Source organism: Geotrypetes seraphini, chromosome 2 (genome assembly GCF_902459505.1).
Source record: "Geotrypetes seraphini chromosome 2, aGeoSer1.1, whole genome shotgun sequence".
Classification (NCBI taxonomy): domain Eukaryota; kingdom Metazoa; phylum Chordata; class Amphibia; order Gymnophiona; family Dermophiidae; genus Geotrypetes; species Geotrypetes seraphini.
In genome coordinates, this window is record NC_047085.1 from 428,279,484 (window position 1) to 428,306,297 (window position 26,814).

Here is a 26,814-nt window from a genome sequence, read left to right on the forward strand (position 1 = left end):
ATAAATGCTGTACGACTAAGTCTAAGCCGGCCCACATCCTGCCCAACTCCCGCCCTCGACATGCCTCCTGAAACGCCCCGTTTAGCTTTGGACATTGAGCGGCACTATGAAGGCCTAGGTCATTTTTAAATACGTCCAAAACCCGGTTTTATTCTCGGCACTTGGACGTTTTTGAGAAATGTTCGTCCAAGTGCCGACTTAGGCCAGTTTTTGGACGTTTTTCTCTTTCGATTATGAGCCCCATAGTGCCTATGTGCAAAACAGGTCTCTGTCACACGCTGAGTTTAAAGCTGATCACGTAAGGAGCATGCATTATTAACCTTTGGTCTGTCACATGCTATAATAAGCTTTTAGACATATTAGAAGTGTACACAAGGGAATCACTTTATTGTAACCGTTATGATGTACTCGTATGTATCGTGAGATAGAAGCTTTGAGAATTACATTAGATATGTAAACAAGTGAGTTGCCTTGTTATAATCCGCACTGTAAATGCATGATGAAACTATAAGCTTGCAAAGCATTAGCTAAGTAATTAAGGGAGTTAAGATACTCAATAAAAGGGTGCAAGACCATCCATTAGAGTAGTGGTTCCCAAACCTGGACCCCCAGCCAGTCAGGTTTTCAAGATATCCCTAATGAATATGCATGAGAGAGATTTGCATATAATGGAAGTGACAGGCATGCAAATCTCTCTCATGCATATTCATTAGGGATATCTTGAAAACCTGACTGGCTGGGGGTCCCCCAGGACAGGTTTGGGAACCACTGCATTAGAGTCACCTCATCCCGACCCGAGTCCTGTGTGAAGCCTCATTCCTACATATTCCTATGTGCCACTTTAATCATATGCTCTTGTTTTGACAGGAAAAGAAGATACACCTTCTTTGCTTGGTCTCTGTGGCTCTCTGACTTCTGTTGCGAGTTATAAATCTCTGACGAGCCTGAAATCCAGTGAGTATCTTGCAAGCCCCACAACTGAGATGACGAGTCCAGGCCTAACTCCATCATGAATGGGCGAGCGTAGCAGCAAGGAGCAGCTTTACATGTTCTGTGCGTTGTCACATTCCGTCATTTGGACTGCTGTGAAGACTATGGGCTTAAAAATTCAAGCTGAGGTTGAATATGGTTCTACTGCTCCATTTTTGTGTACTTTCTCCACAGTGACCTAGTCAGATATACAGTATGAGGAAAATTGTTCACTCTGTGCTGCTGGAGAACTTTTCATTACTTTAGTCAATATAATACAGTAAAATGATCACACGAGGTTTTGAATTGGATTGCTTTGTAAAAAGCTTTATCAATCCTGTTCGTTTTAACATTTCATTCTAATGGGCATTACACGATTTATTATAATTCTTTAGAAAAAAGAATTCTTAATAGTCTAATACACACATGTAAAAACATATTTGTAATATTCTGACTTTGATAAATTAAAAAAAAAAATCAGGTATAGGATGTATTTCACTTCCAACAGTGAAGAATCCCAGACATGTATAAGATAATTTTTCTCTGTCATGACGGCTAGAATTGTTCATTTCTTTGACTGTGCAATTGTACTTATTAGCAAGTCGGGTCAGTTAAGTCTTGTATGATTAATTATTTATACTTCTATTCTTTTTAATAGAGTGATTAAAAATTAACAGTACAAAATAGAAATAATAAATCTTAGTACACCCAGGTTTCACAACATATATTTTTTAAATACAGTGCAATTATTTTTTACATTTTAACAAGTTGTCTGAATTCTGTGTTAAGTAATTTGAAAGGAGACCTCTGTATTTTCTAGTATGCTAAGAAGTGTTCTTTCCTGGTATGGAACATAACACACTATTAAAAGCAGACAGGATCTGGATCGATGAAGTCAATTAAGTGTGCTGATCTTATGGACCTGTGCTTTGCTGTGCCAAAGAAATTTTAAGATGTAAGTGTAAAAGTGGTGGCCACATTGAATGGTTCTTTGGTTACATCTGTTCACACAATAGCCAGTTTTGTTACCATTACATATTGTACCGGGTTGCACTGTGTGCTGTGGTGTTTTATTGTGAAACACAGAATTCTCTGTAAATCTTTTTAGCTTTAGTAAATCTTTGCAGCTGTCCTTGGGCAAACAGAACTCAAAAATGCTTAGTTGAAACAACCGAAGGCAAGTTATCCCAAGTGCATGCTGCTGTTTACTGACCCTTGTATAGATTTGTGTAAGAAAATGAGTGAAAATTACACATGCAAAACATTATCTAGCTAAAATGACATTGTTCAGAATTGTCTTTATTTTTACGAACATTATGGTTAAGGATTGCAGCTAGGCCTAATATTCCACATATTGAACAGATTCTAAATATGGCACCTAAAAAAATTGGTTCAGACTCCACCCCCTCTACTGAACACTAACACTATTCAATAAATGGTGTGTAACTTTGAGCACCAGGAACTGTGCCTCACTTTAGACATTAAGCTTACTATTATAGGGGGAAATAACAGTCCTCACTAAAATGTTTCCACCCTTATACTTAACCAGCAGTGTGATTTTCATATAATTTATGTTTGATCCACCAGAATATTTCAATATCTAACACATTCTTCATATTCAGCAATTGGGTAAATTCTTATTTGTCATAGGTCCAGTTATTTATTCATTCTTTCAGTATTCTATATTAAGCATTTTTATCACTTTTTTGCATTATAATAAAAGAATAGCAGGAGCCATTTAACGCCAACATCAATTAATGTTTCACCATGCAATTGTTTCATAGGCTAGTCTCCAATAGGTACACTCATGTAAACCATGAATGGTCTTGGAATGATTTGCATGAATGAACCTTTTGGAGACTGGGCTATGAGACAGCTGCATGATGAAGCATGAATATTGGCGTTAAGTAGAAGTCAATAGCAGGAAAGATTTAAGAACATAAGAGTAGCCTTACTGGGTCAGACAATGGTCCATCAAGTCCAATAGCCCATTCTCACGGTGACCGATCCAGGGCAATCAGTGGCTTCCCCATGTCTTAACAGACTATGGTCTTTTCCTCCAGGAATTTGTCCAAACCTTTCTTAAAACCAGCTACGCTATCTGCTTTTTACCACAACCTCTGGCAATACGTTCCAGAGCTTAACTATTCTCCGAGTGAAAAAATATTTCCTCTTAGTGGTTTTAAAAGTATTTCCCTGTAACGTGTCCCCTTGTCTTTGTAATTTTTGAGGGAGTGAAAAATCGATCCACTTGGACCCGTTCTACTCTACTCAGGATTTTGTAGACTTCAATCGTATCTCCCCTCAGCCTTCTCTTTTCCAGGCCAAAGAGCCCAAACCTGGTTAGTCTTTCCTCATAGGAGAGGAGTTCCATCCCCTTTATCATCTTGGTTGCTCCTCTTTGAACCTGATGAAGATAAGTTCTTTTATTATATTGAAAAAAGGGGCAAATATACTTAATATGAAGAATGGGTTAGATATTGAAGTAGTCTGATGGATCCAACACAAATTATATGAATATCACACTGTTAGTTACGTATAAGGGTGACTATAGCCAAAGCCCTTTACACAGATTGGGAGGAGGTGTAGCATTATATACAAAGGATGACATTAAGGTCACAAGAATCACAGATGTCCAATACACTGGGGAATCCCTTTGGGTTAATTTGGCCAGAGGGAAGGACAAATGCCTGTATCTTGGCGTTATTTACAGACCCCCAAAACAACAGGATGACCTGGATATGGAATTGATTGGAGATATAGAGAATATCACCTTGCGTGGGGACACAGTATTGTTAGGTGACTTCAACATGCCTGATGTTGATTGGGGCACACTTACGCTGCTTCCGGCAGCAGCAGGAGGTTATTAAACTCCTTGAAGGGAGCACATCTCAGACAATTGGTGTTGGAACCAACAAGGGATCAGGCAATACTGGACCTGTTACTTACCAATGGTGAAAGTGTCACAGAAGTCTCGGTGGGAGACACATTGGCCTCCAGCAACCACAACATGATATGGTTCAATCTTGGGAAAGGCTTCAATAAATCTACAACACTAACCAAGGTCCTCAAATTCAAGGACACAAACTTCCAAGAGATGGGTGACTTTGTTCACCAGATGCTTCAAAGCCAAGCAGAAACCGATAGTGTGGAAGAAATGTGGTCGACTTTGAAAGCCACCATACAGGAAGCGACGAACCGTTATGTTAAGCTGGTAAGTAAACGCCGTAGAAACAATAAACCACAGTGGTTCACTGCAGAGATCTCAGACCTCATCAAAGAAAAGAAAAAAGCATTCATCTCTTACAAACAATCAAGGGAACAGGACTCCAGAGCAGAATACCTGACCAAGTCAAAAGCCGTCAAAACAGCAGTCAGGGAAGCTAAATTCAACATGGAGGAATCTCTAGCAAAGAACATCCAGAAGGGAGATAAATCATTCTTCAGGTATATCAGTGACAGAAGTAAAAACTCAGGGGGAATAGTACGTCTAAGAAAACCAGACGGAGACTATGTGGAAAGGGACTCAAAAAAAGCCCAACTGTTAAATGAATACTTCTGCTCTGTCTTCACCCGAGAAGCGCCGGGGCATGGACCTCAGCTACAGACAAGGGCTGACTCAATAGACCCATTTAGCGATTTCAAATTCACGCCCAACAGTGTCTACATGGAGCTGTCAAAGCTCAAGGTCTACAAGGCGATGGGACCGGACAATCTGCACCCCAGGGTGCTCAGGGAGCTAAGTGATGTCTTGGCGGAGCCGCTGTCAGCGCTCTTCAACCTTTCCCTTAGTTCAGGTAGCGTCCCGTTGGACTGGAAGAAGGCTAACGTTATTCCACTCCACAAGAAAGGCTCCAAGACAGAAGCTGCAAACTACAGACCAGTGAGTCTCACATCAATAGTGAGCAAACTAATGGAAACTCTTATCAAACACCAATTGGATACAATCCTGAATGAAAAGAATCTACGGGATCCCTGTCAACATGGATTTACTAAGGGGAGATCCTGCCAATCCAACCTGATCAGCTTCTTTGACTGGGTGATGGGGAAGTTAGATGTTGGAGAGTCCCTGGACATCGTATACCTGGACTTTAGCAAGGCATTCGATAGCGTACCTCATCGCAGGTTGCTAAGCAAGATGAGTTCCATAGGATTGGGCGACACATTGACGAAGTGGGTTGGGAACTGGCTTGGAGGCAGGGTTCAAAGGGTGATGGTGAACGGCACCCCCTCTGCAATGGCGGAGGTGATCAGTGGGGTGCCCCAGGGCTCTGTCTTAGGCCCGATACTATTCAATATCTTTATAAGGGACTTGGCAGAAGGGCTCCGAGGTAAGATAACATTATTTGCCGATGATGCCAAACTAAGCAATGTAGTAGGCAAAAGTACAATAGTAAAAAATTCAATGCCCGACAACATGATGCACGATCTACTCTTACTAGAGACCTGGTCTAAGACATGGCAGCTCAGCTTCAATGCCAAAAAATGCAAAGTTATGCACCTGGGTACCCAAAATCCATGCAGGACTTATACCCTTAATGGCGAGATCCTAACAAGAACGGTAGCAGAACGGGACTTAGGGGTGATCGTCAGTGAGGACATGAAGGCTGCCAATCAAGTGGAGCAAGCTTCTTCCAAGGCAAGACAAATTATAGGTTGCATACGCAGGGGCTTCGTCAGCCGTAAGCCTGAAGTCATTATGCCTCTGTATAGATCCATGGTGAGACCCCACCTGGAATACTGTGTACAATTCTGGAGGCCGCATTACCGTAAGGATGTGCTGAGGCTGGAGTCGGTCCAGAGAATGGCCACCCGGATGGTCTCGGGACTGAAGGATCTCCCGTATGAAGAACGGTTAGATAAATTACAGCTATACTCGCTCGAGGAGCACAGAGAGAGGGGAGACATGATCGAGACGTTCAAGTATCTCACGGGCCGCATTGATGCAGAGGAGGATAGCTTCTTTTTCAGAGGTCCCATGGCAACAAGAGGACATCCGTGGAAAATCAGAGGTGGGAAACGGCGTGGTGACACCAGGAAATTCTTTTTCACCGAAAGGGTGGTTGATCGCTGGAATAGTCTTCCACTTCAGGTGATTGAGGCCAGCAGCGTGCCTGATTTTAAGGCCAAATGGGATCGACACTTGGGATCCATTCGCAGAATAAAGGCAGGGGAGGGTCAGTAGGGTGGGCAGACTGGATGGGCCGTGGCCCTTATCTGCCGTCAATTTCTATGTTTCTATGTTACACCAAGGAAAAGTGGTGCAAGTTCTCACACCTAAATTAAATGTGGCTAAATAAGAATATAAGAATAGCCTTACTGGGTCAGACCAATTAGTGGAAAGCCTAGTAGCCCATTCTCATAGTAGCCAATCCAGGTCACTAGTACCTGGCCAAACCCCAAAGAATAGCAACATTCCATGCTACCGATCAAGGGTAAGCAGTAGCTTCCCCCATGTCTTTCTCAATAACAGAGTATGTGGACATTTCCTCCAGGATATTGTCCAAACCTAACTGAGTGGGAAGGGGAATGGGAATGACTTTCATAGTGAGGAAAAGAACAGAAATGCATTTCAGAAAATTAAGTCACTCCCATTCTAAATGCCATCTATAGTTCTATTTATAGAACTGAGTCACATGCACAAATATTTCATAGAATATAAGAACGTATGGGTCAGAGGTGCTAAGTGGCATTTACACACATAAGTGCTAGGCTCTAATTCTGTAAAGTATGCACCAATGCCATATGGATCATGGGCATGTCACAAAGCGATATGCACATCTTATAGAATACTATCTGTTGCATGTATTGGATTGTGCACTTAAATGCACAAATTTACACTAGCCATTGAGCTGTTTATCCAGTGCAGCTTTGCCTTAGCGCCAATTTTATAATAGCACTTAGGTATACTTAAGTGTGCCTACATCTTGGCATCAAGCTATAGAGAATCATCCCTCTGTCAGGGGGACTCAATGTTGGTCCTCAAGATCCACAACCCAGTTGGGTTTTCAGGCTTTCTACAATGAATATGCCTGATTGATCTGCATACTATGGAGGCAATGCATGCAAATAGATCTCATGCATATTTATTGTAGCAATCCTGAAAACATGACTGGATTGCGGAACTTGAGGACCAACATTGAGCACCCCTTGCCCCTACCTTTAGTGTCTTTTTTTATTTTTCTGATTTGTGTTAAGAGTAGCCCAATTCATGATTTTGACACATGAACAGTGTTCCAGCAGAAATCATTTTTTCAGATGTTTTGGTTTGGCAGAGATGTATATTGACTTATGTAACATATTCTCAAGCCAGCTGTCCTCCAGTCTGCGCATTCCCCACTCCATTAAGCTAATGAGCTTAGACTGTGCTCACAAACTTTGATCATGTTTACTGTCAGCCTTCAGGACAGTGCTTTGAATGTAGAGCTCATCTAGTACCTTGCAGTTTGTCACTGCCATGCTCCGTCCCTCATCCAAGTTGAAGTTTAACATGAGTGGTTTTTATATCAGGTTTTTATGTATCCAGCTTCCCCAAGTGGACAAGACTATCCATAGTTCAAGATCCATTCAAATGCAGAATAAAAGCTTAAATTGGTGTGCATATTTCATTGCTTTAATATGTCACTACTGCTGTATGTAAATTAAACATTTTGTACAGTCTAATGTCCTGTGCCATTTACTTTGTACTGTCACAGCCTGTAAAACAATAGCTTTTCCATTGTAGGCAACTTTTTTTTTTTTTTTTATTAAAATATCAACTATAACTGTAAACAAAATAGTGGAAAATCAGTTCTTTTTCAAACATAGTAGTTAGAGAAACAAATATTTCATATAATGAAATTTGGGGTTAGGACCTGAATCATTACTTTAAAAATAGAGATATATATATAACCTCTTGCTTTAGTGGTTATGGGGGTTGGTTATGGATATAGGCCACTGGCACTGACAGCACTTTTGAAACCTCATCAATGGTTTTGACATAGGCAGTAATAGTGTCTACAAAATTAAACTCAATGATTGATTTTTAACAGAGAACAAAACACAACTACTGCACAACAACTCACGATGGCAACCAAAGCGCCCAAGTGAGAGAAATGGAAACAACACTTTTTTTTATTTTTTAAAGAAACAGGAAAGAAAAACCAATGGCTATAAGCTAGAAAATACTACTAATAAGAGCAGGTCAAAGGTATGCTAACTAGCCGAAGCCCAGAACACACTTTGCTCTGCAGAGAACAAAGAACTGAGGTACTGTGAGCCTACGTCGGGTGGGAAGGCGCATGTGTGGTGCGGGCAGTCGCAAAGTTTCTTAAAACTTAGTGACAGTTCATTTTTCATACTGTCCGTACCGGGCTCCATGAATGACATCACCTGTGTTAGAATATTCTGCGTGCTTGTCCTAGGATAAACTATGCACTAAAGCAGGCATATCAAATGTGCATCGTGTATCATACTATCTAATGCACATTCTAATTTAACTTTTGTAAATTGCTTTGAAGTAATTGTAATGGGGAGATTAGGGAGGACAAATATATTAGTGCGACTCATCGATGAATGCTTAGCTGCTTTAGCAGTCCATCATTAGTCATAATTTTGACAGAACTAATGACTCAGAAGCACACCTTTGTAAAAGGGACCCGATAGTCCCCTGCTTGGTCTTACAAACTAGGCAACCTGTTTAAAAAATTACCTACCACAAAACTTCCCTTAAGGAATCTGTAAGAAACATCAAGTTATAAGATCACATAAATCATTCAGTAAGTGAAATTTATTTATTCACAGCTGTACATGAAGATGCTTCTCTCTAGTTGTGAATGCATTTTTAACAATGTAGGCAGCCGGTGATATGTAAATGAATACACATTTACAAGTGTAACTGTCTAACTAAAGGTTTCTACTGCAATAGAGTAACAGAGACCGTAATCTTAGAAAACGTTTACAACTCTTAGAAATAAAATTAAAACTTGTGAGCATAAACACATAGGGAATATTTGATTTTATAAGTTAAATTAGTCACAGTACTGAAGATCCCAGCAGTGTGTAAATGTTTAGATGCCTGCAGGTCAGCTCACAGCATTTTCTCATGCCACACAACTAACTCCCTCTGCATTATACATAGCAATATACACTAGCTATAAATTTTTGTACAGCCCTGCTTTTGACACAATTGTATTATTGCTGAAAAATGTCTGTGAATATGTAGTAGAAACACAAATGCACTTATGTAATACAGTAATATTCACTGCCACTTTGGTACACTGAGACCTAGCTTAATTTAATATCTCAAACACATGTAACAAATTATCAGTAAGCCTGCAAAATATATCCATCTATCAAGTATATCCATATATGAAACACTAAACGGTTTGTTCAAAGTTCTTATTTTTCATTCTACTTAAGTTTCTCTTTTTAAGCCAATTTGAGTGGGAGGGAGAGTTTGGTCATCTCAGTTGCTCTATTTTGCCCACTCACAATTTTGCTCCTTGGCTCTCCTGGTAGGTTGCAAGAGTCTCTGGTTTTGAAAGACAACTATATAGCAGTCCCTTGGCTGACAACAGTCATCCTATGAGAGTAGTTCAGGAGGATTTTAACTCTGTCCTGCAGAGACTACCTCTAGATTACATTATTATAATTATTGCACACTGAATCTGGGAGAAGACAAGACCCAACAGTAGAACAGCTGGCTTTCACAGCATACAAACTGGAAATTGAACCAGGTCTGACTCCGGACAAAATGAAGGACTAAATACCAGATTATTCAGCAGGGGTACCAAAGTCTTATGTTTAAATAAGTTTATATACATTAACTTAGCCTCGACAGTACTAAGCCTATGAAGCTCTGCTCTTACCAGTACATGTTCATATAAATGGCACAACTGTTTCACAAAACTACAGCAAACCACTTCAACAGGAAATCAGAACTTCCCTGGTCACATTATGAAAATTACAACATTTCCATTTGACCAAAAGTTAAGCAGGTACAATAAATCACAATTGCCTCACAAACTGCAGTATTTTAGGATGATGATAAACCTGAGAAAGCAAACAATCAACCTTCACGGTCAAAATATTAAATAAAGGAATAGTTTTAGTCACAGTGCCCTTCTCTGTTTTCACAAAATAACTGGAAAATGGAAGAGAGCTGAAAACTAGTAATAAAAAAAAAAGAACTACTCTCTCATTGTCACAGAAGAAATCAGTGCAAGTGTGCGCTCACCAGGCACACTTACTCATATGACAAATTTAGGGACTTTTTGGCTCACATTTGTCATATGAGTAAGTGCGTCTGGTGAGCACACACTTGCACTGATTTCTTCTGTGACAATGAGAGAGTAGTTCTTTCTTTTCAAAAAATTATCTTACAAGTAATTATTTTTTATTGGGTGTACGAGTTTGTACAGCATGCCCCTGTTAATGTGACAGTGGGAGAGTTCTCACAGCATATGAAATTTGAGCAGCAACAAAATACACCTTACATCACAAAGACAAAATGGTGGTAATACAGGTTCACAGGCAGAATCATTTGGCATACTGTCAGGTTACAGATGAACATGGTGTGATCACTGTTACTACATGAATCCATGTCAAGAAAAATAGGCTGACCATTTTGGTTTTGTGTGGAGATGCAATGAGGTCTGCCAACTCATGAAAATGTTAAGAGTAAGAAAAACCACAACGAGAACATTTTAACTTCATGACACATTTTACTGTTGCCATTTTGTGCACTGCTCAACTTGCTATGCTGAGGACCACCACCTTCCTGAGATGAAGTCTCAAGCACTCCAGCCCAGCTCATAAGAGCTCAAGTTCACTGCAATGGAAATAAGTCATACTGCTCATGATATGTTTACTGATATGACATTATTTCTATGGTCTTGGCATTTTTTTTGTTTCTTTCTAAATTTAGTAATAAGATGACAACCATGGATGCAGTTCTGATTTCCTTAAGTATGACAAAGTGGGAGAAAAGGACTAGGCCAAGATCAGTTGTAGCATCAAACATCAGACTTAGAGCTATGAATTGAGAACAGTCTCTTCTTAACCTTTTGGCCAAGAGTGACTGCAGGGATTTAACAAGGTGCCACCTGATCCCATTTGGGATATTCTGACCTAATGACCAAATGTGAGGGCAGAAACAAAAAACTGTCAATTGCACTTTTGTACAGGTAAAAAAATAAACTAGAAAATAGTATTATTTGGAAATCAAATCCATTAGCACAGTTTTCTTTGTTTCCCTTGGAAATGCATTTTCTCAAACCAGGTGTACTATATAGTGATTTTATGGGAGGAACCAGTCTCAGGTATGAAAGTAATAGATAATCTACAAAAGCAGCATACTCTAGAGACCTGCCTTCGGCAAGCTTGGGACTTATAATAAGATTAATCAATAAATCATAATTGTTCTCTCTCTTGGGTATGGTAAACCACTTTAGCCAAAAGGCAATACTAACATTATTGATATACTGAACAGATTGCACAAGGTACCTTCTTAACTCAAACAACCTGAGTAAATACAATAGATTAAACTGGCACAAATGTTTGAAAAAAGTTCAAAAAATATTATATTATGTACTCTCTCTTGAATAGATATTTTTTTTCTGTTTTCCTGTCATTCATTAAACCTTTATGGAAATCTAGTTGGTCACGTGCTCTCTCATTTTATATACACAGCATGAAAGCAACAAGGGAGTTTTGAAAAGTTCTCAGCCCAACCAAGAGAATGGCGTGGATGTCAATGATCTGAAACAATGTCAAAACATACCCCCTCTTTTACAAAGGTGCGCTAAGCTTATTAGCAAACGTTAATGCGTGCATGTTATCCTATGGACGCGTTAGTGGTCAGCGCTAAATCTACGCTAAAACACTTAATGCGCCTTTGTAAAAGAGGGCCATAGAATTTCATTTCTGCAAATTTGCACTTGCCAAAATAAAACAACACTCTTTTCAGCTATAGTGGCAAAATAACACTCAGAAATTAGGATGTTAGTTGGTTGAGCTGCAAATTTTTCAGCACCTCCTCATACTTACTAGGCAAATTTGTAAAGTGAAAGCATGTTCTTAAAAACAAAGTGCTCCATTAAAGCTTTATAAATTATTTCACTTTACCTGTGCTTAAAAGTTCTCCTTTATCACACAATACTTCTTCAATGGTTCCATTATGCACAAAGAGACACTCAAATTAATATTTATATTTACAAATACAGTGGAACCTTGGTTTGCGAGTAACCCGGTTTGCGAGTGTTTTGCAAGACGAGCAAAACACTTAGCAAACTTTTGTCTCACAAACCAAACATGTTCCGCTACACGTGCACCTCCCCCCCACTCTAACCGGCATCGCACCCCCCCCCCCCCCCGCGAGAACCGCTTCGCACCCCCGTGCTGAAACCGGCATCCGCCTGCCCTTCCTCCCAAACATGCTCCTTACCCCATCTGCCGGTTGTGCCACTGAAAGAAATCTCCCGCCTCTTGCCTGGGCTGGGCCTTGAGCATCTGCGCATGCTCAAGGCCTTCTGGCTCTCGTTCTCTCCAGAAGGCCTTGAGCATGCGCAAATGCTCAAGGCCCAGCCCAGGCAAGAGGCGGGAGATTTATTTCAGTGGCACAACCGGCAGATGGGGTAAGGAGCATGTTTGGGAGGAAGGGCGGGCAGATGCCGCTTTCAGCACAGGGGTGCGATGCCGGTTCGGGGGGCGCGATGCTGTTTAGAGCGGGGGGGAGGGGGTGATGGAGCAGCGCCGGTAGCCTCGGGGGGGGGGGGAGGAGGTAGAATGAATCAAAACGAGTTTCCATTCATTCCTATGGGGAAACTCGCTTTGATATACGAGTAACTTGATTTATGAGCATGCTTCTGGAACAAATTATGCTTGTAAACCAAGGTTCCACTGTAGAAGGGTTTTTTCTTAGCCCCATTTCCTTCAAGAATGATGTAAAAAAAATCAACATTCATAAAAAGAAACAAGACCACAGGCTGTACAGTCAATTTCAGGAAAAGGAATCAAAATAGTCACCCATTTCTCACTTGGCAGTATTCCTTTGGAAAAAATGTGAAAATTATTCTTAATCTTAAAGTGCTGTTTGCAGAAATGTAACATACTTCAAATGCTTTAGTCCATTACACTAGCTAGCAATTTTTTAAAAAGTAGCTATGTTCTGGTTTGAAACATGAAAGTTCCACACTGGCACTTTTTCTGGATTTCTCTTCTACCTTGTGATGGTTGATGAAAGAAACTTAAATACTTTTCAATTGCTGATCTTTGTTTAATTTGCGAAAAAAGGCCTTTCCATATTCGTAAGAGCTGATCATTATGGCACAGGCTGGTGCAACCTTAATTAGTCGAGGGATTAAACCTGAAATAATAATTAAAAAATCAAAACACAAACAAATAAGAACCTGCTTCAACACCGTAGCAACATATGAAAAGGTAGCCTTGATTTTTGTATTATACAGGATCAACCAATGCAGATTCTATGGCATGGAATTCATTTCAGTTAATATGCACAATACAAGTTAATCAAATGCAAGAATCAGTATTCATTATCAAGATTCTAGATCTTACATATCACTTGTATAACTGATTTATAGATTTGTTTAAATTTAAATGAGAAATACAAAGATTGAAGTTTAATGAGAAACAATCCTCACTAGGACTGAAATTTAACAAATTCCTTCATGATTCTCTACAATTTATTTATTTATTTAAAACACTTATAGCCCGCATATAAACTATGTAGATAACAATGATACATACATAATTAAAACAAAACATAAAACAATCTGGCTTTCGCCTTCAACACTCCACAGAGACTGCCCTCACCAAAGTCTGCAGTGACATGTTCATTGCCAGATCTAAGGTCCTTTACTCAATACTCATCTTGACCTGTCTGCTACCTTTGATACTATCAATCACAGCTTACTCCTTGATACACTGTCCTCTGTCCTTGCTTGGATTCCATAAATCTGTCCTCTCCTGGTTTGCTTCCTACCTCTCCCAACACACCTTTAGTGTATGTGTTGGTGGGTCCTCGTCTGCTGCTACCCCGCTAGTGGTTGGCGTACCCAGGGTTCTGTCTTAAGACCTCTTCTCTTTACATCTCTTCCCTCGGTGCCCTGATCTCCGCCCATGGCTTACAGTATCACCTATATGCTGATGACTCCCAGATCTACCTCTCTACACCAAAAATTTCACCAAGAAATGTCTCTGCTTGCTTGGCTGACATTGCTGCCTGGATGTCCTGCCGTTATATGAAACTAAACATGTCCAAGACTGAGCTCCTAAATTCTCTGCTCCTCCTCCTCCTTTCTCCATCTCGGTAAATAATACTGTCATCATTCCAGTCTCCTCTGCTTGCAACCTTAGGGTCGTCTTCGATTTTGACCTCTCATTTTCTACACACATCCAATAAACTGCTAAGGCCTGTCGCTTCTATCTCTACATTATCACCAAAATTTGCCCCTTCCTCTCCCTTTTCCACACTCTCATAACCTCATGCTTAGATTATTGCAATCTATTTCTAACTGGTCTCCTGCAGTGCTGCCTCTCCCCTTGCATCTGTACAAACCTTGCTGCATGACTCATCTACCAACCTTGCTACACTCATGTCACCCCTCTCCTTAAATCACTTCATTGGCTCCCTATCCGCCTTTGAATACAATTCAAGCTCCTATTGCTGACCTACAAGTGTGTTCATTCTGCTGCCCCTCAATATCTCTCCTCTCTTCTTATAACATCTCTCAGAGAACTCTGTTCCTCAGATAAACCATTCTTAGCTGTACTCTTCTCTTCCACTGCTAATTCCAGACTTTGTTCCTTTCATCTAGCTGCCCCATATGCCTGGAATAAATTACCTGAGTTTGTCTGCCAAGCCCCTTCCCTTGTTTAAAAGCAGACTGAAAACCCACCTTTTTGATATAGCCTTCAATCCATAGTCCCCACTGCTCACCAACCCAGCCAGCTGATTAACTGTTCCCCTTAACTGTATCCATGACATCCTGTTTGTCTGTCCATTTAGATTGTAACTCTTTCGAGGAGAGACCATTTTCTTCTTTATGACTCTATACTCTATGATGGCAGATAAAGGCCAAATGGCCCATCTAGTCTTCCCATCCGCAGTAACCATTATCTCTTTCTCTTTCCGAGAGATCCCACGTGCCTATTTCAGGCCCTTTTGAATTCAGATACAGTCTCTGTCTCCACCACCTCTTCTGGGAGACTGTTCCATGCATCTACCAACCTTTCCATAAAAAAGTATTTCCTTAGATTACTTTGGAGCCTATCACCTTTTAACTTCATCCTAGCGCTATAGAAATAATTAATAGTATCTGTCAACTTTGCCCAGTAGAATGATTCAGATTTTGCCCATTCTGCTTGGTAGAATAGCTAATGCTCTTTCAAATCTGCAGATTGCAGGTTTAATAAGATACTTCATACATAAATTAGAAGCAAAAAAATGCCATATAAATTTCCCCTTTTACAGTAACATTTACCTATAAGAGAAGGCGAGACTTCCAACATTCTCTCTTTTTAACATTACTTACATTCCATCTACCTCCTACCCCCCTACCCCCAAGCTAGACCTCTCTTTCCTTTTCACAAAACCCTTCAATCTTACTCCTCTCGCTAGATGCCACCATACTTCTATACCACTACTGACACTGTCATTAACTTTAGACATTCAGAACCACACTATAAGCTTCAGAGACAAGGAGTCTATATATTTGCCCATTTGTTTCTTAGAAATATTTTCTTTTTCAATAGCATTAACTTATACATTACATTTTTCCACTACCAAAAGGAAGGTGGTTCATTATCATCCCAGATACACAATCGGGGCAATTCTAGAAAGTATATATTGCATGTGTATTCATTAATAGTATGGATATGTATATATACACACACTAGTCTTTAAGCCTGTTACATTAACGGATGCTAGAATATATGTCTGTCTGTTTTTCTTTCTTTCTGTCTCTCTCCCTCCCACTGTCTTTCTTTCTAACTGTCTCTCTCCCTGCCCCTGTGTCTTTCTTCCTTTCTTTCTGTCTCCCTCTCGCTGTCTTTCTTTCTTTCTCCTTCCCTCCCGCTGTCTATCAGTCTTTCATTCTATCTGTCTCTCTCCCTGCACCCTATGCAGCAGCAGCATTTCTCTCACCCCCAACTTCCCTGTGCAGCAGCCACAGCAGCATTCCCTCCCCTCCATTTCCCAGTGCAGCAGCATTTCCCCCACCCCACTTCCCTGTGCAGCAGCCGCAGCAGCAGCCTCTCCCCCTCCATTTCCCTGTGCAGCAGCATTTCCCTACCCCACCACACTTCCCTGTGCAGCAGCAGCAGCATTTCCCTTCCCCTCCACTTCTCTGCAGCAGCAGCATTTCCCTCCCCCTCCACTACTCTGTGCAGAAGCCGAAGCAACATTCCCTCCCCCTCCATTTCCCTGTGCAGCAGCATTTCCCTCCACAGCAGCATTTCCCTCCCCCCACCCTACTTCCCTGTGCAGCAGCAGTCTTATTTTCCCTCCCCCTCCATGTCCCTGTGCAGCAGCATTTTCCCCTACCACCCCTTCCCTTTCCATGGTCTGGCCTGCTCCCTTAGTCCCTTGCTGCCCCCCCTTCCCTTCCCGCGGTCTGGCTGGCTCCCTTAGTCCTTTGCCGGAGTTTATTTATAAGTTTAAAGGTGCCATGGCGGCTCCTCTCACAATCCCCATCTGCGTCGGAAGTCTTCTCCGACACAGGTGCGGCTCATGAGAGGATCCGCCACCACGGCTTTTAACTTAAAAATAAACTTCATCCGGTAGGGCCGTATTTCCTGGATGGAGGACTGCCGCTTCGATGGCTTGCATTGGTGGAGAGCAGGGAGGCCAGCGCTTTTCAATTTCTCTGTCGGCCACTGGCACAGCTAAGCACACATGCACACTCCTGCCGGCCAGGGACCTACGGATCACACAGGTAGGAGTGCGCATGCACACTTAGCATTTTATTATAGTAGATGCATAACTTGTCAAAATTCCACTTAAGTGCTATTCTGTAAATATGCAAGTTATCTGACATAGTGTGTATTTGTACAGGTGGGCATGTACATAGTCTGAGTTTAGCATGAGTGGCAGATGCTTCTCAACTTGTTTGATGTCTTCCAGCCACTCTTCACAGAGTGCAAGAACCTGTCTGTCACACTCTTTCTTGGTAAGTTATCTAGATATTATCCTTGGCCTTGGCAGTCCTTTGCGTCACCCTCTTCCAAATACTTGCCATAGGAATCTAGATTGCTTTGAAGCACCATTAGCTTATTAACCAGGATCTTGAATGTTTTCTGTAAAGCTCTCTTCATTGTTGCTGCAAAGGACTGTCCCAACACTAGTTTCTCTGCATGCCGTGTGCCTGCTATTTTTGACCGACTGCTGCACCATGCTCTTCACAGTGTATGCTACTGAGATAGACAGGGGGAAGCCACTGCTACTATTGTGACCTGGATTGGCCACTGTAGACCATTGGTATGATCCAGTATGACTATTCTTATAGTTTTATGTTCTTATATGCTGATTTAAAAGACACTACAATATAAAATGCTGACTGTAGTTCACCACCTTCTCTCAAAAATGTTGAAAGCCGACATGATAAAAATGATTTAGTTTTGTGATGAACAGTCAAGAGTCCACAAGAAAAGCCTCTAACTCCTGTCTCCCTTCACTGCATCCATCACTTTAGACTAAAGTATGACAACAGATTTATTTTTTTTATTGAATTCAGGTCTAAGTTTTAACATGGCCATTCAAAGACATTCACTTTCATCCTGTTGAGCCTCTCCATTGTTGCTTTTCCTTTAGGGTCTATAGCAAATTGGAACAGGTTTTTTTCAGGATCTGCCAATATTTTACACTATCCTTTTTTTCTCTTGATCTTCATAAGTGTGACAAACCCAGCACCAGCACTAGTCCAGTCCCTGATAGGATTAAGTGCAGAAGAATGGACCAGATTGATTCTGGCGCTCAACTTGAGGCTGACCTCCCTTGCCCCTATAATCAAAGTGATAGTGAGCTGGAACAGAGGCAGGCAGGTTGGCAAAAGCAGCTTCCGGGCTTTAGAACAGCTAAAGAAGCCACAAGGAAAGTTGCTGCAGTTGAAAAACTCAGGCAGAGGAAAACTGCTGTAGAGCCAAAACCCATCCCCCGCTACAAGCTAAAGGGGATTGGCTCTGATCTGTTTAAAAGCAGGCAGAGACAAACAGGTGGAGGAGGAGCGAGTGACGAGGGCGAGTCACTCCCACAGCCCAAGCCAGGAGAGGGGCTGTGGAACAGGGCAGCAGAGGAAAACGTGGTGGATTATCCCATGCAGGATTTGGAGGAAGTCTTAACCCCTTCAAACTATCAGGGTCCAGACCAGGTAGAAGGCATGGAGATAGAAATAGCTGGTTCTAGGGTAGAAGGCCAGACAGAAGGTATGGAATTTTGAATGAAAGAATGAAGCAACGTGGAAACTGTTTGTGGTTTGTGTTTTCCTTTTGCATATCGTTTTTTTTTTCTCTGCTGCACAAGTTAAACCTGAAGAAGGGGATATATGTTGAGCTGTATAAGCAAGTGAAGTTTGAGAATAATACTTGCCTGAAGCCTGAATCAAGGTATACATTCAAAGACAAGTTTGTGAACCAGAGGCAAGCTGAAATGTTTAAAGTGCAGTTTGAACTGTAGGAATGTTGCTGTGACTCCCGTTTCAGGGAGCTAATTAGGTTAACCATCTCAGCTGGGTGATTTTTGCCTGCACGTAGGAGCTGAGAGAAAAGCTGAACTGCTAGCAGTGTGCTGTGACAATTTTGCCTAAAGAGTTTTTGTCTGCTTGAGAATGTATTGTAAGTTTGATTTCTGCCAATTTACTATTTTTGTTCCATGACCTGCAAAGTGATATTGTTTTGCTGTTGCATATCTTTTGACCTGGGGGCCAGAATAAACCACTTATTCTTTCCTAAAGAACTCGTTTGTCTGGTGATATGGTGAAACCTTGTACTTACCCTATATCTCGAGGGGCCTAGACCGTTGTCTGGGGCCACCTAAAAATCCTGAAGGTACCCCTAGTTGGAGGGGACGCGCCCGAATCCGTGTGTTTGTCACACGCCAGCCCTGGACTGCAAGAGGGTTGGTGACAATTTGGTATCAGGAGTGCGGATCTGGTACCTCTTCAGGTGAAGATTAGGGAGTGCAAAGGTGGAAAATTTTTTTTTTTTTACTTACTTTCTACAATTGTGTGGTTCAACGGAACCAGGATTACAACTGCTGTTGAAGGGAAGCGGCTTAAACAGTGCAAGGATATCGGTTCCAGTGTCCTGAGTTTGGCGGCTGCAGGAGGTGCGGATAGCAGACCGGGGGTCAAGGCCATCGTCCTGAGCTGGCGAGGAACAAAAGGGGGACCAAGAGGTCTCTGAAGAAGGGTGGTGCACCCTGTAATGAGCACGCAGGCGATGATGCATCAGTACCTCTGGTAAGCATATACAACAGAGGGGCTGGTGAAGATAGTTTCGGGGAGAAAGAACTGTGTGGTATCGCACTTGGAGTGGGTGTTTTTTCATTTGTTTTACAGAGTCAGCATGGAGCCGGCGGCGTTAGCAGTGGTTGCGGGAGAACGTCAGAGGCAGAATGAGGACTTAAAGAAGGTCCTGGAGACTAGCCACGGACTATGGCAAGCAAGCCAGGAGGCTAGTGAACGTCATCACAGTGACTTTATGCGAGCCATGGAGCAGCAGTCTCAATTAATGGCGCAGCTATTGAAGCCTACGACTGGTGGACAGATGCATATACCGGTATTGGGGACTGGGGGTAATCTACCTGTGGTAGGGCAAAACTCTCTAGGTTTATTGAATTTGAACAAAATAACACCACAGGATGCCCCAGATGATTTTTTAAACTCTTTTGAGAGGGTTGCGGCTGCAGCAGGTTGGCCTCCAGAGCAGTGGGCGGTTCGCCTTCTGCCATGTTTGGCTGGCGAGACCCTTGCGGCTTTTCAGACCATTGCTGCGGATCAGGCCAGTAGTTACCCAGCTGTGAAAGCACATATCCTAGATTTTCTGGGATATACAAGAGAGTATTACAGGCAAACCTTTCGTGCTCTCCAGTTAAGGGTAAAAGAGAGACCTAAGGCACTGTTACAACGCCTAACGAAAGCTGCGGAGAGATGGTTACAGCCTTTCTTGGCAGACCCACGAGCGATGTTCGCTGAGTTAATCAGGGAACAATTCCTAGAGGCTCTGCCCCAGAATATAAAGGGGTGGATCCAGAAACAGGGATGCCAGGATCTGACACAGTCACTATCTGTGGCAGAAGCTTATCTGGATGCCCAGGGACTTCCCGAGAAACCAGGCCCAAGTTATAGACCCCAGACACAGTTCCAGAGGGACACTACACTTCAGGCTCCTACTATTAATAACATACCACCTAGGAACCCTCAGAAGCGAGTACAGAAACCCTTTAACCCAGCTCCCATCGTTTGCTTCAGGTGTGGGGGAAAAGGTCACCGACAGGGGGAGTGCGTTGAAAGAAAAGGTTTTACAGTAACCTGTGACCTGGAAAAGGGTAAGATTACACCAGGGGGGAGATATCTGGTGGTGGTATCAATAGGGGGCAAAGACATGGAGGCCTTACTTGATACAGGGGCGGACCAGTCAATGTTAGCCCACCGGTGCTGGAACACAGTATTTCCTAAGGAAAAGGGGCATGATTTTGTAGGTAGAGTAAGAATCAAGTGTATCCATGGGGATAGTAAACAATACCCATTGAGACCTACCACAGTTAGGTATAAAGATAGAGTGTATCAAACTTCCTTTGCGTTAGTGCCAGAGGCACCGTATGATGTTATACTGGGGAAGGATTGGAAAGGGTTCCCGGTAGCATTACAGGAAAAACAGTGTCTAGTTAACACAAGAGCACAGGGATCCTCTAACCATGAACCTGAAGGGACATTAGGCAGGATATTTCCTTTTGCAGGAGAAGCCTTTCAGGAATATGAACAAAGGCAGGGGCGTAGGACACGGGCCCAGAACAAAAGACAACAGCAAGGGAGAAGTAGAGCCATGAAGCGGGCAGGAGAAACCAGGGAAGTCCCGTGGCTCCCCAAGGATGTTATGGATGCTTTTCCTACATTTCGGGAGGAGCAGAAAACCGATCCAACCCTGGGAGAAGAATGGCAGAGAGTAGGAAAGGGGTGTATAGAGGGTAAACGCTGGATCGAGAAACAGGGCTTGCTGTATAAAGAAGGCCCGGGTGACCTAGAAGGGGAAATGGTACAACAATTATTGATTCCCCAAGGGTTTAGAAGACTGATACTTAGGTTAGCCCATGATCACCCGTTGTCGGGTCACAAAGGAACAGAAGCCACTATTAAACAGATAGAAAGACGGTTTTTTTGGCCGGGATTAAGGCAGGCTGTAATAAATTTTTGTCAGTCCTGTTCCACGTGCCAAAAACTGTCTTTGGCGAAACCGGCCAGAGCACCCCTCATTCCTGTACCTGTGGTAGAGGAACCATTACGGCGGTTGGCCATGGATATTGTGGGACCATTGGAGAAAACACCTAGGGGATATAATTTCATGTTGGTAGTAATGGACGTAGCCACACGGTTCCCTTGGGCTTTTCCATTAAAGAAGGCCACATCGACCAGTATTATGAAAGAATTGTTAGGGTTGTTTTGTATGGTAGGGTTTCCCCGGGAGATTCTTACAGACCAGGGTAGCAATTTTTTATCTAGTGAAATGAGGTTGTTTTATGAGGGATTTGGCATCCGTCATATTAAAACGTCTGCCTACCACCCTCAAGCTAATGGTATGGTGGAACGTTTTAATCAGACAATTAAGCAAATGCTGAAAAAGGGCATAGAAGGAGATTCTAAGAACTGGGATATGTTTATTCCTTTTGCGCTCTTTGCAGCGCGAGAGAAGGTGCAGGATTCTCTGGGACTTAGTCCGTACGAATTATTGTTTGGGAGACCACCTAGGGGGGTGCTGGATATGTTGAAAGAGAAGTGGGTGTTTCCCGAGGACTCGGGGAGTAACGTAATAACATATTTAGCTCAGCTTAAGGATAGGTTACGGAGGTCCCTGGAACTCGGAAGAGGGAATTTGGAGTGGAGTCAAAGACAGCAAAAGATTTATTATGACAGAAGGGCAAAGGAACGGGAATTACAGATAGGTGATCGAGTCCTTATATTAATACCCACAGACACTCACAAATTTTTGGCACAATGGAAGGGCCCAGCCACCATTGTGGAAAGGATAGGGGAGGTGGACTATCGGGTCAAGGATGATAAGGGGAGACTGCAGACCTATCATGTCAACCTATTGAAACCATGGAAAGATCGGGAGGTGTTGGCTTTGGTAGCACAACAAGGGCAGGAAGATGACCTAGGACCTCAGGTTACGGACTTCAAGGCTGAGGGGGAAGTGAATGTAGGAACTGCCCTCACACAAGTACAGGTCCATCAGGTGAAGGAAGTAGTCCGACAGTTTGGGGATGTGTTCTCTTCTGTGCCAGGGAAAACGGGGGTTGTATCCCATGATATTATAACAGTACCAGGGAAGGTGGTACGGGTACGCCCCTATAGGCTGTCAGAGGAGAAGAAAGCTCTGGTAGAGGAGTTGGTACAAGAGATGCTAACTTTAGGGGTTATAGAGACCTCGCAAAGCCCATGGTGTAGCCCCATTGTAATTGTGCCTAAAGCTGATGGGACACCACGTTTTTGTATTGACTTTCGCCAGGTAAACGAGGTGTCGCAGTTTGATGCGTTCCCAATGCCAAGGGTGGATGAATTACTGGATAGATTAGGATCAGCCCAGTTTTTAACTACCATTGACCTTACAAAAGGCTACTGGCAAATACCACTGACCGAATCGGCTAAACCTAAAACAGCGTTCAGCACGCCACGGGGCCTATTTCAATTTAGGCGCATGCCATTTGGCTTACATGGGGCGGCGGCTACATGCCAGCGCCTAGTCCGCGAGGTGCTACGGGATCACCATGGGTACGCGGACGCTTACATCGACGACATAGTGATCCATTCAGGTACATGGGAACAGCATGTGCAACATCTTAAAGCTGTCCTGGAAGCTCTGAGGGGGGCCGGTCTCACAATAAATCCAAAAAAATGTTTCATTGGTCAACAAGAGGTAAAGTACTTGGGATATATTGTGGGAAAGGGGCAGATAAAGCCTATAGTGGATAAGGTGCAATGCATTCGAGGATACCCGGCTCCTAACAACAAAAAACAACTCAGGGCTTTCTTAGGACTGGTAGGATACTACAGGAGGTTTATCCCTCACTTTTCGTCTCAGGCAGGACCCTTGACTGACATGTTGAAGAAAGGGAAACCAGAGACACTGGGTTGGGACAGTATGAGTAGGCAGGCTTTTCAAAGATTAAGGGCTAGTTTGTGTGAAAGGCCCGTGCTCAAAGCTATTGATTTTGACCTACCATTGATTTTACAAACTGATGCCTCAGGCACAGGCTTAGGAGCAGTCCTAAGTCAAGAAAGCCAAGGGTTAGAACATCCCATTCTGTACTTGAGTCGGAAGCTCCATCCTAATGAACAAAATTATGCAACAGTGGAACAGGAATGCCTAGCGGTAAAATGGGCTGTTCAGACTCTTGAGCATTATTTACAGGACAGGGAGTTTACGCTAGTGACTGACCATGCAGCCTTGAAATGGTTAAATACCATGCGGAACAATAACGCTAGACTTACACGATGGTATTTAGCCCTTCAGGTGTTCAAATTTAAGGTGGTGCATCGGCCAGGTAAACTTAACACCAATGTTGATATTCTGTCACGTATGCCTGAGAATTTAGGGACTCCTCAGGGTACAAGTGAGGGTCATCCTTTAAGGGTGGGGGAATGTGACAAACCCAGCACCAGCACTAGTCCAGTCCCTGATAGGATTAAGTGCAGAAGAATGGACCAGATTGATTCTGGCGCTCAACTTGAGGCTGACCTCCCTTGCCCCTATAATCAAAGTGATAGTGAGCTGGAACAGAGGCAGGCAGGTTGGCAAAAGCAGCTTCCGGGCTTTAGAACAGCTAAAGAAGCCACAAGGAAAGTTGCTGCAGTTGAAAAACTCAGGCAGAGGAAAACTGCTGTAGAGCCAAAACCCATCCCCCGCTACAAGCTAAAGGGGATTGGCTCTGATCTGTTTAAAAGCAGGCAGAGACAAACAGGTGGAGGAGGAGCGAGTGACGAGGGCGAGTCACTCCCACAGCCCAAGCCAGGAGAGGGGCTGTGGAACAGGGCAGCAGAGGAAAACGTGGTGGATTATCCCATGCAGGATTTGGAGGAAGTCTTAACCCCTTCAAACTATCAGGGTCCAGACCAGGTAGAAGGCATGGAGATAGAAATAGCTGGTTCTAGGGTAGAAGGCCAGACAGAAGGTATGGAATTTTGAATGAAAGAATGAAGCAACGTGGAAACTGTTTGTGGTTTGTGTTTTCCTTTTGCATATCGTTTTTTTTTTTCTCTGCTGCACAAGTTAAACCTGAAGAAGGGGATATATGTTGAGCTGTATAAGCAAGTGAAGTTTGAGAATAATACTTGCCTGAAGCCTGAATCAAGGTATACATTCAAAGACAAGTTTGTGAACCAGAGGCAAGCTGAAATGTTTAAAGTGCAGTTTGAACTGTAGGAATGTTGCTGTGACTCCCGTTTCAGGGAGCTAATTAGGTTAACCATCTCAGCTGGGTGATTTTTGCCTGCACGTAGGAGCTGAGAGAAAAGCTGAACTGCTAGCAGTGTGCTGTGACAATTTTGCCTAAAGAGTTTTTGTCTGCTTGAGAATGTATTGTAAGTTTGATTTCTGCCAATTTACTATTTTTGTTCCATGACCTGCAAAGTGATATTGTTTTGCTGTTGCATATCTTTTGACCTGGGGGCCAGAATAAACCACTTATTCTTTCCTAAAGAACTCGTTTGTCTGGTGATATGGTGAAACCTTGTACTTACCCTATATCTCGAGGGGCCTAGACCGTTGTCTGGGGCCACCTAAAAATCCTGAAGGTACCCCTAGTTGGAGGGGACGCGCCCGAATCCGTGTGTTTGTCACACGCCAGCCCTGGACTGCAAGAGGGTTGGTGACATAAGCCACTCTGTCCCCACTGCTGCAAATCATCCTCACAACATAATACCAATTTACATAGTAACATTAATGACAGCAGAGAAAGACATGAACGGTCCATCCAGTCTACCCAATATGGTTACACACGTTATAAATTTGTGATTGTCTTTTTTTTTTTTATATATATTTCTTGGCCATAGACTATAGAAGTCCACGCAGTTCTGTCCTTAGATTCCAACTACTGGTGTTGCCATTGAAGCTCACTCCAGCCTGTCCAAACCATCTTGTCATTTGCGGGATACATACCATAACAGTCTGCCCAACACTTGTCCTCATGGTCCAAATTACTGGACTTACCATCAAAACCCTCCCTAGTCCATCCTAAATGAATTGTTATATACGGGACACAGACCACGCAATCTGCCCAGAACCGGTTTTAGTTCAATTTATACCATTCATTTTCTTATTAGAGATCCTTTATGTTCCTCTCCTGCTTCTTGAATTCCATCACCATTTTCATCTTCACCACATCTCTCAGGAGGGCATTCCAGGCATCAACCAACCACATTGTAAAAAAGTAATTTCCTAACATTCTTCCTAAGTCTACTACCCTGCAACTTCAATTCATGCTCTCTAGTATTACTATTTTCCCTTCTCTGTAAAGGATTTGTTTCTATATTAATACTTTTCAAGCCTCTGTATCATATCTCCCCTGTCCCTCCTTTCCTCTAAAGAGTCTCTTTTCACATGTCTTTTGGCGCAAACTCCATACCATTTTCTTCGCCTTCCTCAGGACTGTTTCAAGTCTTCTTATATCCAAAACTGAACACAATACTCCAAGAAGAGTCTCACCAATGACATGTACAACGACATCAACACCTCCCTTCAGCTGGTTATGCCTCTCTCTGTACAGCCTAGCATCCTTCTGGTTATAACCACTGCCTTTTCACACTGTTTCATCATTTTCAGATCCACAGACACTGTCACCCAAAGGTCCTTCTCCCTGTCCGTGCACATCAGCCTCTCAGCTCCTAGCACATATGGTTCCCTCACGTTTCTACTCTCCAAATGCATCACTCTGCACTTCTTTGCATTGAATTTTACTTGCCAAGCATTAGACCATTCTTCTAACTTTTGCAGATCCTTTTTCATGTTTTTCACTCCCTCCAGGGTGTCCACTGTCAGCAAAAAGACAAGTCTTACATTCTAATCCTTTGGCAATGTCGCTCACAAACATACTGAACAGAATCAGCCCCAGTACTGATCCTTGAGGCACTCTACTACTCACCTGTCTTTCCTCCGAGTGAATTCCATTTACCAGCACTCTCTGGCATATTTCCATCAACCAGTTTCTAATCCAGTTGACCATTTTGGGTCCTAACTTCAGTCCATCAAGTTTATTTAAGAGCCTCCTGGAAACAGGTAGGCTTTAATTTAATAGTCATTGTAAAGGCAATTTTTGGAAAAAGATTAGGTTCTTATCTTGCTAATATCTTTTCTAGTATATAGGTGTGTCATTCTGGACAGTAGGGTATTCTCCCCATGCTCGTGAATCATACAGGAATCCACTCCAGGTTTTCAACTCTACCTACTTCTCCAGAGGGCTCTGCTGCCTCCTTTAGCTTATATCAAAGCAGGCAATAGCTCTATATAGGAACAAATAAGAAGGGGTATGGGGAGACTCCCCGAACTACAAATCTATTCTGTTCTGAAAGTATAACAAACATGTTAAACATTTTAATTGAAGAATCAAAACATCGAAATAACCATACCAATCAGAAA

The 26,814-nt window shown here is 42.6% G+C and overlaps 2 protein-coding genes across 16 annotated transcripts in view; one reads left to right on the forward strand and one right to left on the reverse strand.

Annotated features, from left to right (window-relative positions):
• RUNDC3B (RUN domain containing 3B) overlaps window positions 1-2,027 on the forward strand; it is a 230,784-nt gene extending 228,757 nt beyond the window's left edge. For all 4 annotated transcript variants that reach the window (XM_033931222.1, XM_033931223.1, XM_033931221.1 and 1 more), the window contains one exon: window positions 868-2,027. In XM_033931222.1, the coding sequence (XP_033787113.1) occupies window positions 868-1,013 (146 nt within the window). In that variant the 3' untranslated portion in view covers window positions 1,014-2,027. The remainder of the gene's footprint in view (window positions 1-867) is intronic.
• Window positions 2,028-12,860: 10,833 nt separating this feature from the next.
• SLC25A40 (solute carrier family 25 member 40) overlaps window positions 12,861-26,814 on the reverse strand; it is a 142,740-nt gene continuing 128,786 nt past the window's right edge. For all 12 annotated transcript variants that reach the window (XM_033931232.1, XM_033931235.1, XM_033931233.1 and 9 more), the window contains one exon: window positions 12,861-13,315. In XM_033931232.1, coding sequence (XP_033787123.1) covers window positions 13,197-13,315 — 119 coding nt within the window. In that variant the 3' untranslated portion in view covers window positions 12,861-13,196. The remainder of the gene's footprint in view (window positions 13,316-26,814) is intronic.